At 42.7% G+C, this 14,842-nt stretch overlaps 1 protein-coding gene across 6 annotated transcripts in view; it reads right to left on the bottom strand.

Moving 5' to 3' along the window:
- LOC119164175 (uncharacterized) overlaps positions 1–14,629 on the bottom strand; it is a 39,915-nt gene extending 25,286 nt beyond the window's left edge. The window contains exons 1-5 of one of the 6 annotated variants that reach the window (XM_075871165.1): positions 14,306–14,614; positions 6,904–7,157; positions 6,219–6,329; positions 5,566–5,721; positions 3,286–3,498 (exon numbers count right to left, since the gene is read on the bottom strand). In XM_075871165.1, coding sequence (XP_075727280.1) covers positions 3,286–3,498; positions 5,566–5,721; positions 6,219–6,329; positions 6,904–7,128 — 705 coding nt within the window. In that variant the 5' untranslated portion in view covers positions 7,129–7,157; positions 14,306–14,614. Of the gene's footprint in view, positions 1–3,285; positions 3,499–5,565; positions 5,722–6,218; positions 6,330–6,903; positions 7,158–14,305 lie in introns of all 6 variants that reach the window. The other 5 variants (XM_075871167.1, XM_075871164.1, XM_075871166.1 and 2 more) reach the window with 5 other exon arrangements.
- Positions 14,630–14,842: the final 213 nt, after the last annotated feature.

Consider the following 14,842-nt stretch of genomic DNA (forward strand, 5'->3'; position numbering starts at 1 on the left):
TTTTTTTTTAAACTGTGCTGGATGAAATGACCCCTCACAGTCTTCCGGCCGCGTGGTAGAGACCTTCGCAAGAAGTGCCTGCCATTCTTTTTTCTTTCCACATCAAGAGAGGAAACAGAAAAGAGCGGCTTTCGCGTGCGTGTCTGAGGGGCAGTTTTAAAATTAAGGGGAACCATAGCAGTGCTAGGGATCACAAACACAGCCAAGCTACACCGATATCTGTGTACTTCCAGATGTTTATGGTGCCCGTAAGTAGCTCGCGCTTTATACGGTTGTGCATGCATGGCACGTACGTGGCTCAGTTGTCAAATGCCGTGCTCTGCGGAGTAACAGGCCACAAGTTCAATTTTTAGATGCGAAGCGGCTTAGGCTCGATCTCAATCCGGTGTGCGGCGTGACCACCGTTACAGCGCATGCGCGTCCGCTCTCCCTCTCTGGCCTCGCAACCACGACGAGCGTCTGCTAATCTACCTACGTTCGCTCTCCCTCTCTCTCCTAGGCATTCCTCCTCGCGGCGTTTAGACCCCCTTAGTGCATGCAAATCTCGTGCCTCTCTCTCTCCTTTCCTACCCTCTTCCTCTCATCCGCCTTGCAACGTCGGCGCAGGCAGCATCTGCTAGCGACATTCTTAATTGAAAAAAACCTACGGCTCATGCTGCACTACCTTTCACTGGCCAGTCCTTATGTATAAGCACTGGATTTTGAGCTCCAAGGTAGTGCCGTTGGAAGATTTTTCCAGTGCGTTATTGAAAAATGAAAAGTCGCAGCGTGCGCAATAACTAATAAAACTGGACTGCAGGTCTCGATGACCAATCAGAGTCTTCTGCCTCTCATTGTTCATTAGCAACGAATGGTATGTTCAAGAGTAGCAAACACCGCTCCATCACGGCGTACCTTGCACCTCCCCAGGTTTCTCGTCTGCGCAATGCCGCGATGAGCGCCTGCGTCAACGTCAACGTCATTGTAAGCGTTAGCGCCGTCTGCTTCGCATCTACTTATGGTTCTCTTCCGCACGAGATGATTGAATTCTTTTCTGTTTATCGATTTTTCTTTGTGCCATGTTATACAACGAGACAAGACAGTGATGGCTAAAATTTTAATATTGCGATGTACATGAACATTTTCAAGAAATTATTTCACTGTGATTTCCTTGTCTGGGTATCACGCATGTATTCATTTCACTCTAAGCTGGAAACCACGTGGGCGTGTTCACCACCGCTTGAACATTTAATACGTTCAAACTAGGGACACTTTTGCCTCCTGATAAGTTCTAGATGTCACGAGGCCCTTCACACCCTATCGACAAATCTCTCTCAACGTACGGTCTATTAGCCCCTCACTTTCCGAAAAAGCAGGTTTACACAACTAGATGCAGTGATGCGATTACCAACATTGTTGCAATCTACGCACAAAAGAGAGTTAGTAGCCTTAAATTTCTGCAACCATGCAGTAGTGTATCAGCATCGGTTTTTTTTCTTTTGCACAGCACCGTTCACTGAATGTGGTCATGCAATATGAAAGGGGTTTTCACATTGATTCTGTGAATGCATTGTTTCCAGTGCGTGTGCGGTAGATGTACAATGAAGTGGCAACTATAATTTTACGTTTCCTACAAGGGATGGTTTAGGCGAAGTATGTTGTGACATAATTTATGAAAAAAAGGTGCTTAGGCAGAGAAATTTTGGCACAGGTATGCCAGGCTGAGCTCGCCTGTGGTATTATCATCATCAGCAGCAGCATCATCATCATCACCATTATCATCATGTAAGATGAATCCTATAACCAAGTATATTTGTTCGAGAACACCTGTGAGTCATATGTGTTTATACGAGGATATTGCATATTCTGCATACGTGTAATACAATATTTCTTCATAGGAGTGCGCTCCAATTTTGCTCTCCCCGCGCCATCGCCTGTATAGACCGGTGATGTTGTTACATGTGGTAAGCACAGGGGACTTCAACGCTTGTTTGCCAACTTGTGCGAAGTATTTTTTTTTTCATTATTTTTCGCATGATATTTCGCAAAAGAAGCTTGATACAAAATTAAGCATGGCTTTTATCTCAACATAAATGAAAAAATACCAAGTTGTATTTGCACTACAACTTTTGCGTTGAAGAAATTTTGTGTTGCTACTTTATAACTGTTATTTAAACAATGGTTATTAATTAGGCAGCATAACGACAAATAATAACGGTAAAGTACACATGGCTCAAAACAGTACTGAAGTAACTTGACAGGCGTATTGCACATTACCATTTTATATAAGTGAAGCTTCTATAATTTACTGTTCCCGGTGACGGTGGTGGCATATTATGTGAAAAATCTAGCCCCAGCGAGTGTACACAAATGTAAATTCACGTAAATGCGGCCCTAGAAGATGCACCAGCCACGTCAGCATAATTATTCGTACACTGCACGTTTTTATAACTGACGGTCACTCCGATCGTGATTTTGTCGGCAATCAGCCGTTTCTGATGTGGTCACTTGATCTTGTGTCGGGGTCGCTTGTTCTTCTGTGTTCTCGCGTTTCATTATTGCCTTACATTGTTACATTTATTTGTTTCCCGCATGGTCTTCGAAATAAGGAAGCTAAGAATGAAAGAAACAAGGAAGGAAAAAAAATGAAAGAAAAAATAAAGAAAAAATGAAAGAAAAAAAGAGAAAAAAAGAAAGAATAAAAAAAATAAAAATAAAGAAAGAATGAAAGAAAAAAAAAGAGAGAAAAAGAAAGAAAGGAAAAAGAAAAAAGAAGAAAAAGAAAGGAAAAAGAAAAAAGCGAAAAAAGAAGAAAAAGAAAGAAAAAAGAAAAAGCAAAGAAAGAAGAAAGACGAAAGGAAAAAAAGAAAAAAGAAAAAAGCAAAATAAGAAGAAAGAAAAAAAGAAAAGGAAAGAAGCAAAGAAAGAAAGAAAGAAAGACATATATATATATATATATATATATATATATATATATATATATATATATATATATATATATATATATATATATATATATATATATATGGATAGATAGATATATACATAGATAAACACATAGATAGATAGATAGATAGATAGATAGATAGATAGATAGATAGATAGATAGATAGATAGATAGATAGATAGATAGATAGATAAATAGATAGATTCAGTCGGGCACGCACAGGTCACTCTTCACTTCCATTTTCTTGGTCGGGGAGCGCTCCTAACTTTTTTTTTAATAGTAGACAAAATTTTGCTGAAACACCTTTTGTACATCGTATTAGCACATAATGGTAGTCTTCTAGAGAACAGCAAGCATACCGTACTCCTGCGGACAGCCTCTGTGTTGGCACGTGCTTTATCCCTGGCTTCGGGCGTTAGACGATGCTCGTTCCTGTTCTGAGACACCGAAATCTTTTCGTGATTTGGGACTGAGTTGCTGCGTGACCATGCAACAGAATCTGCATTCGTAGACGAACAGGAGTCTACTTCCCGGATAGCGTTTGGATTGGAGCTACACACACGCTCGTGATGCTGAAAAGGAAGAACGCAGCAAGTAAAAACACACGAAGCATGTGCTTTCATCATAGCCAATTAAAGTGGTACGCTGGGCAAGTTTCTACTGGTTTACGATGCAGAACTGCGCAGAAGATGCAGGAAGGACCAAAGTTCAATTGCCTGCTTCGTGACCAGAAAAAAGAAAGAAGGTAAAAATAGGAACAGTACAGTGCCTATCCTGTTGTGATTTTTACCATCTTCCATCCTTTGCGCCATTCTGCATCACGAATGAGCCAATTAAACTTTGGCCTTCTCTGCGTTTTGCTATTCGCAACAGACCTTTATAGAAGGACTACCAGGATTCAGAACAGATTATACAGATCAGACGTTACACTTGAAGAAATTTTATGAGACATTCGTGTACGCTTGAATCTGCCGTGTTTTTCGAGAATTCTATCATCGCCCAAACCAAGGACTCAGCAAATGATAGAAGCCCCACTTCAAATAAAATACGAATTCGGAACGCATGCTACTAGCGTTTGACTCTTACAAATAATTATCCGGACGTTCCTGATACCTGGTGCAAATGCACGTGGTGCGGTTTCGTTTTTTTTAGTTTAGCATCCATAATAAACATTTCATGTGTCACCTGGGAAGTGTGGCGCACTTATACTTCTTGAAACAGTTCACACCGTTTGAAGTGCACATTTTCTTTTGGTGATGGCAAAACTGACAATCAGAAAGATTGAACATGCCTTGCTAATAATTTTTCTGCTTATTACAACTGCTAGCACGTGCGTAGACAAATAAAATACCTAGCCAGTGGTTTGAAAGGTGTATGTAAAATAATTATAAGCATGACACGATCTCAAAGATGTGTACTTCAGTGCTTTCAGTCAGGTCCACCAGTGCTTCATGGATTTCGAGGCTTTAATGCATACAACCATATTTTCGCTAATGATATTATGCATGAACTTCAGGTTTTCACCGCAAGTTCTGACACCCCTTGTCTCATAGTTGATAGTTTAAAAAGCTGGTATCTAGTCGACATGCTTTTGGAACTCCACCATTTCATTTTGCACCCTGCACAACGAACGTTACACCATTTAGTTAGACGAATAATTAGAAAAACTTGCTAAGTGCACTAATTATTTTCCTTTGACAGTTAGAGTAGCGTCTACTTTTCAAGCAGTCCACTTCAGTAAGAACTGTCCTAAGCATCATAGATGGGAACACTGCACTTACATTCAAGAGACCATAGTGGCTATTCGGTGTTGCCAAGAAAATTATGATTCATTACAATAAATACTTAATCTGCATGGTAATTTTCGCCCATCAGTACGTCGCATTCGTACCCACACTTCACCAGTAATCACTGCTTTAACATTAACTCAGCGTCCCTATTCATATTGCAGACAACTGCACATCTCCCCTACATGCATCTTGGTATCTCTAAACTTAACCAGTAAGTAACCTGCATAGGTGGTCATCATTATCATCATGATCAAAAAAGACTATGCCTCCTAATGGGCAAATGCATCCGCCAGATTTCGCCAGTCAACTTGGTCCTGCGCTTGATGAGACCACGCTATACCCGCACTTCATAACGTCATCTGGCCATCAACTTTCTGTCTCCCCTCGTGTGTTTGCCTTGTTTAAAAATCTCGTCAGTTACTCTTAATTACTGGTGGTTAGCTGACCTGCAAAATAAATTCTCTGCACACATGGGTACGTTTTTCTTGACTTTGGCTAAGATGTCTTCCACACCAGTTTGTTCATTTCCCGACTCTGTTCTTGCTCCGCCTGTAACTCTGACTCTGCTCTTGTTACGCCTGTAACTGCTTTCTGCATCTTCCCCGATTCCAGCTAACTCCGTCTTAAGCCTCCAGGTTCCTGCTCTGAAACGGTAACATGCAGTGGTTATAGGCCTTCCTTTTGAGGAACAGTGGTGAAGTAGCACTCATGAGCTGAGAGCACTTGCCGAATGTGCTCCTCACCATCCTTATTCTTCTAGTTCCTTGAGTTTCCCAGTATGGCTTCGCGGACGTATTTCTTTAGAACTTCCAGTGTCACGCAACCTATGGTGAAACGTCATTAACGTACCTCCAGCCTCCCACGAGGGACTGCCACAACGCAGTGGCGGCACTGAACAACATGTTGTGGGCATGAAGTCACGTGGTCTTGCCAATCGACGCCCTTCACTGAATCGCCGCAGGACAGGCAGATAACTTCCGTTTTTTCGCACTTCAACAAGTGTCCCTGAAAAGCAGATTATTTGTTTTTATTTTGTCACGCTTAGAAAACTGAAGGAAAAAAAAGAGAGTTCAGTGGCATTAAGATACAAAACACTGTTACTGCAAATGCAGAATAAATATTCCAGAACACTACGGTGAGAAAACATTTAGAAGCGTTTAGGTAACAATACAAATGTTCGAAGAAACACTGTGCGTTTTGTTCTTTAATAAAGCAACCACATCGGCGGAAGGTGCAACTGTAGACTAGTTGTGAAAAGGCGCTATCCATTAACTTAGGCTACAGCTAGTAGTATGCTACGAAAATCACATATCATAAGTGGTATACCTTTGGATTGAACACACTTTTTTACGGCCTTGCTAATAAACAATTCGCATGCGCCTTACTGCCAGCCCGGAAGTCATTGAGATTACAACTACAAAACAAATGCGCGAGGTTTCAGTGGAGCTCAAAACCCGCTTTGTAACCAAATGAACAAGGGTAATAAATTAACAATGAACTACCTCTAAGTCTTTCAAGCTACAATGTTCCCTGCAGGAGTCACCCTCTCTTGTGTTTGGACAGTAAACCACTTGATCCATGACGATATTTAATATGTCGATTGCAGGCATCATCTGTGATTGGAAACGAAAACAAATTAGTTAGAGGTTAAGGCCCGGAAAGCACGTAATATTCCGTGGAAGAAATCTGCGTACTAATGTAACAAAGAGACAGACAAAACAGACAAGCTAACTAGCGAACTAACTAACCAACCGACCCCCCACCCCTCACCACTGAACTATGTAATTAGCGACTGAAGTAACTATGTACCTTACTAACCAACTAGCTAACAATTAACAAGCTGGGTAAGAAACGAACGAACTACCCATCGAACAGATAACTAGCTAACTAAATAAATTTGACTCACTGACTAAAAACTAAAATTAGCAAGCTATCTCATCAGTTAGGAGAGTAGCAACCCCCTTGTCACCTCCCTCTGCATCCCTGACTTCACTCCTGTTCATTTCGTTCGTTTGTGTAGCAGCATATGCCTTAGCATACCACATGTGTTCGTGTCCTTGTCCGCGTTCTGTCATGAGTATCTTCGCTACGTTATTCCATGTAAATGACTCTTCTCTGTAACAGTCCAAAGTACTTCAAAATCTCTACACAGTCAAACACAAAACATGTAAAAAAAATCCGCATTACCTCGTCGACTGAAACGTCCTTGTTCTCGTACTTGCAGTGTATTTTCTTCCGGTCGCTGCACTCGAAGATGCACACGCTGCAGAAAGCGTGCGATGACGGATCCTCGAACATATCCTTGGACAGCATGCCGCACCTCGAGCACAGCGTGCACAGAGGCAGCTCGTCGGCAAATTTGATCATTAAGGGACCTCCGGGCAGGTCCCTGTACTGAACGTCCTTCCTCATCCTCGATACGCAAATATATATCACCAATCCTGCAACAATGAAAACATGTTAACTGAGTGAGCGAATAAAGTTTGATCATATGAGAAGCAGCTTATTGTCGGGGCTTGTCATTTGCCCCTTGTCGTAGCCACGTTAGTACTCGGAGCACCCACTAGATGGCTCTGCGTTAGAGCACTCGCTCCAGTCAGGCGCACGCTCTGTTGTGAGCAGAGACCACTAGCGGCTCTGCGCTGCTCTGTACAATAAGCGCGTTCGCTCCTCTTTTTATGTCCCTCTCTCACGCAGAGTAGTAGTATGAATGAAGACAAGAACATGAGTGCAGTGGAGGTGAGGTCTCGCCAAGGGGCTGTGTGCGAAACCACGAACGTCCTTGGAGATGAATAATGAGCAGCTCATTTCAGAACTTTCGCGTTCTAATCAGGGTCCCATTACAGGGAGATGTGTGCTTGGTCAAAACACGATAAGCGGGCACCTGGCTAATCTCTTGACGGGATCGACAGGTACAGCCTGCCGGCCTGATCCAGGGCTGCCTGGACGGCCTGTATTTGGTCTTCATACATGAGACTTGGTAGGAATGCGTTTCAATCTTTCTGGGTGAACTTCAGACCCAACGACCTGCACTCCCAGAGCGCACGCCTTTTCACAAGTTGGAGTTTTCTGGAAGCTACTCTCATTGAGTGGCCATGAGTTCTTAAAAAAAAAGCAGTGGCATTTACGATCGTTAATATAGTAAGTGCTCATTACAACAATAACCACCGACGTAGTAAGTAACGGTAGTAGCAGCAAAGATAGTAACCTTACTACATGGACGAGCTCAAACTAAAAAAAAGTGACACCATGTGGTGTTACCTCTTGATGTCGTTACCCTTATAAATCCACACCACAAGGACATCCTTTCGTAGTGAGTTGCATCTTGAGTCCCTTAATGAGCTGTTTTATGGATTATTCAAACGCATGAAAGCATTCAAGTTGATGACTACGATGCTTCAGGGATGTATTATTTCACATCAAAATTTATAAAAATAAGAAATCATCGGCTTAACAGCCTAAGATGGCGTCTTCCATATGTGTTGGACAATGTAATCTACCGACACGCACAGAATATCAAAGTTACTGAGTGACACACAGTAACGTAAAACTAGCGGATGTATCTACTAGAGCCATATTTTGGGGTACCACCCATTTTACAGGCAAACTAACCAGAATCTGAGGTTTTAATTTGATGTTTCGGACCCCGATTTTTAAAACTCATCCCTTACATATACATGTGACGTGGTGTAGCGTGAACCTTATTTCATTACGATATAATGAGGAAAAATACAGCCGGACAATATATGCAATAGACTAACGAAATTACAGCGTAATATAATGGAGCTCATGAAGGAAGTAACCTTCACAAACTCATCGTGTACGCAAGCAGTAATATCTACAAGCCCGGACACGCTAGGTAGTACCCACATTATTCACTAGGTTCAAAGGGTAAAATAATAATAGCGAACGGTAGAAAAGTAAAGAAGCTAGTAAATAAGGAGGATGCTGCTATTGTTACTAACTGGTTATATTGATTGATTGATATGTGAGATTTAGAGTCCCTAAACGGCCATATGATTATCAGAAACGCCGCAGGGGAGGGCTCTCGAAATTTCAACCACCTTGGGTTCTTCAACGGGCACCAAGTCTGAGCACACGGGCCTACAGCATTTTCGCCTGCATCAAAAATGAAGCCGCTTCAGCCGGGATTCGATCACGTGACTTGCTCGACAGCGGCCGAGCACATTAGCCACTAGACCACCACCATGCGGCAAAATCAATAGGACAGAGCAGGCATTTACAACCCGCAGATTGCCCTGAGTACGAAAATATATACACACAATTGGTTGGCCGAGCAAATTAATAGGACAGAGCAATCTTTTTACAGTGTGTATTTTAATAACTCTATGATTGTCGCTTTCTAAAAGTGTGGACATGTCTTGAGGACATCTAACAAACACTGGCACAAAACTGAATTATTTTGTTGAGACCAGGGGGCATACAGCAATTTTTGTTGGGTGGGGGAGGGGTGAAAATCACTGATCTGTAGTGAAACCGGGTAGGCTAATGGTTATTTTGGCCTCTGTACTTCATGGCCAAGTCTGCGAGGGTGGGGTTAATGTTAAAACTGTTAATGTTAAAACTGGTAATGTTAAAATGTTATTGTTAAAAATGTTAATGTTAAAACTGTGGATGTTCATTGTTCATCAATTTCGCCCGATATTGGCAAACATCTGTTGAATGCAGGTCCATATTAACCAATATTAACAACGACTGAACCAGCAATCACCAAATAAAGTCAGAACTGACCAGAAATATGCCATTAATGATACATCATATTCCTGTATATATGATAACTAGGCATGCTGTCTGCCAGTAAAAATATTGTATTAGGTAAAAAATTATTGTCAGCATTATTGTGAATGCATTCGAACCACGCAAAAAAGGTAGACCTTCTAATACAAAAGTGTTAAGCTACCAAAACTCATGATATATACGAGAAAAGAAAAAAGAATCAGAGGCGCGTTTTCAATAGTTTGTTTAGCGACTGATAACTGAACCAGCAAAACAAAGATAGACCGCATCGTGGCAATTTCTTCGGGCAAAACTATAAACACCCCGTTACTTGCGAAGCTAATATACAACCATCAGCGCATTTAACTTGAATGCTCCAACGTGTGGCCTCGGCTTGCTTGTACTAGAAGAGTGCCACGAAGTGTCTAACATGATATGCTTCCTGCTCTTAAGGATAGATATAGCGCGCGTCAGTTTCACTAGTAAATTTGTGTTTCCAATCTGCCTGACCGGCGGGTCAAATGCACTCTCTTTGCATCCCATTCTCGCCACATTTCGGTCGTGGCTGCGTTATCGCGCACACCCGTGGCGTTAATTGTCTTATACTTATCTCTACAATGAAGCATTGCGTGCGACAGCTTATGAACCTTTCGTATTTGCATTCGCAGCTGCTACTCAAAAGAAATCACATCTAACAGAGCAAACGCACGTTCAAAGCGTTTGTAAAAGTTGCACAGTAAGTCTCAAATGCAGTGGCGTTGTTCATGTTCCGATTCAACAATTATCAGACAGCGCAAATCAAACTGTTCTTGGAATTTAGAGTGTGCGTTCCTTCTCGGTCTGCGCTGCACGAAAGATGTGGTCTTGGAGCACAGCACTGGCGCGAGTAACATAATATGGGGTTTAGGGTCCCGGAAAAATGACTTGATTATAATATAAGATGGCAGTTTAAGCTTTTATGTGATAACTATACGCAAGAAAATTGTTTTACTTGCGTTGTATCTATGCGTCTTTCTTGCTGAAAACACGCACATACATTGTGCTTCATATGACATCTTCCATGAAGCATGAACCGAACAGAAAGGCACACTCTAAATTGAAAACAGTTCAATTGACGCAGTCTGAAAATTAGTGAATCAGAACACGAAGAAGGCCACCGCATTTGAGATTTACTTTTTGTGCAACTTCTACAAATGCCATGAACTGTTATTTGCTCTGCTATCTATAGATGTGATTCTCTGAGGTGCGCAAGCTGTCGCACGCAATGGTTCATTATCGAGATATCGAGATAAGCATACAACAAAGAACACCATGAGCGCGCGCGATAAGGAAGCCAAGAGCGAAACATGGCGAAAACGGTATGACAAGTGAGTGCATTCGACCTGCCGGCCAGGCAAAAATTTACTAGTGAAACTGACATGCACCACCACCACATCTGTTGTAACCCGCAGGAAGCATATGTTAGACGCTTGGTGGCGCTCACCTCAGTTCAACAGAGCCGAGGCCACGCATTGAAGATCAAGCTGCTGACAGTTTTATATTACACATGAAGTCATTAACTCGGCTTTTCGTTAGCCTACTACAAAACATGGCGCCGGTATTGACGTTATTGAGACAATGCGATTCGTCAGTGGCTTATGTTCGCGATAAATAATGTCACCGAGGTAATTACTTCAGCCCCGTATGACCACTGTATCAGCTTGAGATAAGGTGACAACTGGAGAGGGAACATTTCAAGCCAATTTCCCCAAGCACGTAGTATGGCCGTCACCTTCAATGTGAACAGTAGTGCTTGTGGACGAAGTGCAAGCAACAGTATAGCCTGCGGTGTGCAGTTAACGCCAGTGGAAAATACGCACATCTGGTTTGGCAACTAGTGACGCAGAACTATTGATGGTACTATCATGGTGGAAGAAACCATTGATATCGCTATCGATAGTGTGTTTGATTGCATTAATAGTGATAATATGTTTGATTGTAGCATCGTTAGTATAAAATGAATCACATTAATTCACTGTAAGTCCGAGTGTGTTACAGTAAAATTTATGATCCCACATGCTCCTTTGTTTTGATGCTACCGGTAAATTGCACGTGTAGATTGCACCCAATTTTCGTGCATGGCGTCGCATTTTTAGCGCCGGTTAATAAACACTATAGGGCCTTTATAACTACGTATTTCTGTATTTTTAGTAAAAGAGTACACCGCCTAATACTTTAGTGTTGATGCTGCACCTGAGGTGTGAGCAATATTTGCTTTTTCGACAATGTTCACAACTAGTAACGCAACCATCCGTATAAGATGGCTGAGCATTCAGCAAGTGCTTAAAGTCTAGGCGTGTGCCTGAAATATGTGAGCGACAGACCGACAAAAAGACAGTCTAGAATTTTGTCTTTGAAGTATCTGAAGAAAGGTTATCGTCTTTAAAAAAATGAGGGAGGGCAGGGGAGAGCATGGATGCAGTAAAGTTGGGAAGACACATGTAGGATTGGACTAGTTGAGTAATAGGTGAACAAAAAGATCATGGACGGACGTGCTAAAGGGGCGGGGAAGGGCTCCTTGTTCACTCGTATTTCGGATAATATTTTTGTATAAATTAGGATTAGGCTTCCCACCCTGATAATTACCACACCATAGTTTCACATAATCTTGTAAAATGGCTCACATGATTGCCAGCCAACCGAAGACCTTACAGAAGCTCAGTAATCTCGCCTGCTCATGCAGTAAAAAAAAAGGGGGGGGGGGAGGGGCGGCCTCCGCTGAATGACTGTCAAATATCGTTTTCTTCCAGCCCTTCACGAATTCACCCAGGAGCTGAAAGTTGTGTGAATCACCTTGAACGGCTGGAGAGGGAGATAGCCAAAGAGTAGATTCTGGTGTCTCTATTTATTTATTTGTATTTATTATTTTATTTTTTGTATACCTACAGTACCTGAGTTGGGTATTATCGTACGGGATTCAATACACTCAAAAAACTGCAATAAAATATAGCAAATTAGCAGTGTCAAGACCATAAACTAGCCTGTAGAAATATCGTGGTAAAACGTGAATAACCATTAACAATTATATTAAATATAACCGAAAGGTTCTTTTTTAGAGAAATTTGAAATTTATTATGATTAGAATTACGGAAAGTTCTCTATGGCAAAAAAAAAAAAGCACCAGGTCTGCGCAGTATAGGCGCAGCACAGTCACAGCGAAAGCTAGAAGAGTGTCGTTGTTGTTTTACTCGGCAAATGGCTCGTATCCAAAGGAGGGGATTGGCCAATTTTAAGGTGAATTCACCCGATACTTTCAGCATTGCGTGGCCTTTCAGAGCCTTTTCAAAACACTCATTGGGTAACTACTGCAAGCACATTTGCTTGGTAGCCACTAGGCATTAATAATAAACTTTTGGGAAGTAGGCCGGCATTCGCTATGCTATTTTTCGTCATTCTTCCGAGAAGCATGGTATCCGCTGAACACTTGCTAGGAATTTTGAGCCAATTGTCCGTGCAGTGGCTGACGACGATGAGGAATTATGGCTGAAGTGGGTATGCGCCAAAGTTAATAGGGGAACAAGAACAAGCTTTTTTGATGGTTTGGAGCATTGGAAGGCCCCTTCGTTACGCTATTCGCATTGTGCGACGACTGGTTGTTCTTTCGCAGTTGTGAAACGCTTTTAAGTTGTAGTAACGCGATTGATTTAGCGACATCAAGCCTGCCTAAGGCAAGTTTGACAAGTCACAAGCACAAGGCAAGTTTGACAACAAGTCACAAGCACCGGTGTAGCTCAGTGGTAGAATATTAGGCTGGCACTCAGCGGACCCGGGTTCAAGCCCCTCTGTGTCATTGGTGCAAGGTTTTTTTCATGCAATGTGGTTACGGACACCGGCGGCGGCGGACAACAACGACTGCGCGCGACTCGAAAATTGCTTTCATAACAACTCTCGCTGTAAAAGATTTGTGCAGATACCAAGTCACTCGGGAGTCCATAGCAGTCTTCGATTGTTTGAGAAAAGAACGAACACTTAGAACCTTGGTCTGCGAGTTTTAAGTGCAGTCTTGTGGTGTCCGCATTTGCACCAAGTACAACGTGGCTAATGGGTCAATATAAGAAGCTTTGTAGGCTGTTTGCCTTCACCGCCCCCTTGATGCGTCATGCGTGATTCAATTGTAATGAATGACAAATCTTAAGCAACCCGAAACGCTTGCACTGTGATGACACTTTTCGAGCTCTTCGATAACAACAATAGGCAAGACCAAATCGCAATAGCACTCAAACTCAATCCTATCAGTCAGCAATAGTCCCGGATTGGCGTTCTCAATCAAACGAAATAAGTGTACGCTATAGTGTATCAATGGAGCTATTAATTACAATTCGCAATGTGAAGCAGCTGCCCTCACCACTGATGTGTTGTGGACTGAGTGATAACGATAATTGTTGGAGTTATCCGTGCCAAAACCAGGATATGAATATGAAAGACGCCGTAGTGGAAGGAATTCGAAATTTCGACTACTTAGTGTTCTTAACAGCACATAAATCTAAGTATGCACGACTAGTATTTGGCCTCCACTGAAATGAGGCAGGGGTTTCATCCCACAACTTTCGGTTCAGCAGTTGTATAGCTTCCCGAGTAAGAACGGAATCCAGGGCAGCTAGGCACGGAATTTTGTGTACGCCAGTTGCGAAACGGAGGATCTGTGCAGCGGGTGCGCTGGGGAAGCCTGCGATTTACTCTCTTTAATAAAGATTTCCCGTCTACCCACGCATTAGACACTGCACTTGAGATATTTATTAGGTGCCTGTACGTCACACCTCCCTTTAAAACATGTTTCGTTGAATACCAACAGTAATATAACAACCGCACTGACCTGTTCCGATGTCCGTAAGGCAATGTCCCACTCTGAAGGGATTGTCAGTAGCGACAATTCACGTGAACACAGCGCAAGACGATTCAGGCGAGCCTAACATTTCTTCCTTGTTGAAAAGACAGCCATATTGCGCCGAGGCGGTGTCGCATGGAGGCCGGGGAGCGCTTCTGCGACGAAGCGCGATATCAGAGCCGAGATTGTTGCTATGGTGATGGCGCCTGTACTCATTCCCTTTGGCGATAAACGGCGGAATCCGTCTGCTTGGCGCTGCGCTGTCGCTGAGCGCGCTGCGGTTCGGTTGGGTTGGACAGATCGTACACCATTCGGTTTTGCGTCGCGAAAGGTGTTGCAGTGCGGCGTAGTTGGCTGCGCTACGCAAACACGGACGAGAAAGGAAGCGCCACCGCGAGTGCAGAAAGAGTGTTCTCTGCGTACACTTGAAAAGTGATCGAGTAAAAAGGGCGCATTTTCGTCCCACGACAATAGTCGTCATACGGCTTGCTTGCGATTTTTTTCTTGAAAATTTGGCGCTGGCCA

This window comes from Rhipicephalus microplus, chromosome 8, assembly GCF_043290135.1.
Source record: "Rhipicephalus microplus isolate Deutch F79 chromosome 8, USDA_Rmic, whole genome shotgun sequence".
In the NCBI taxonomy this organism is placed as follows: domain Eukaryota; kingdom Metazoa; phylum Arthropoda; class Arachnida; order Ixodida; family Ixodidae; genus Rhipicephalus; species Rhipicephalus microplus.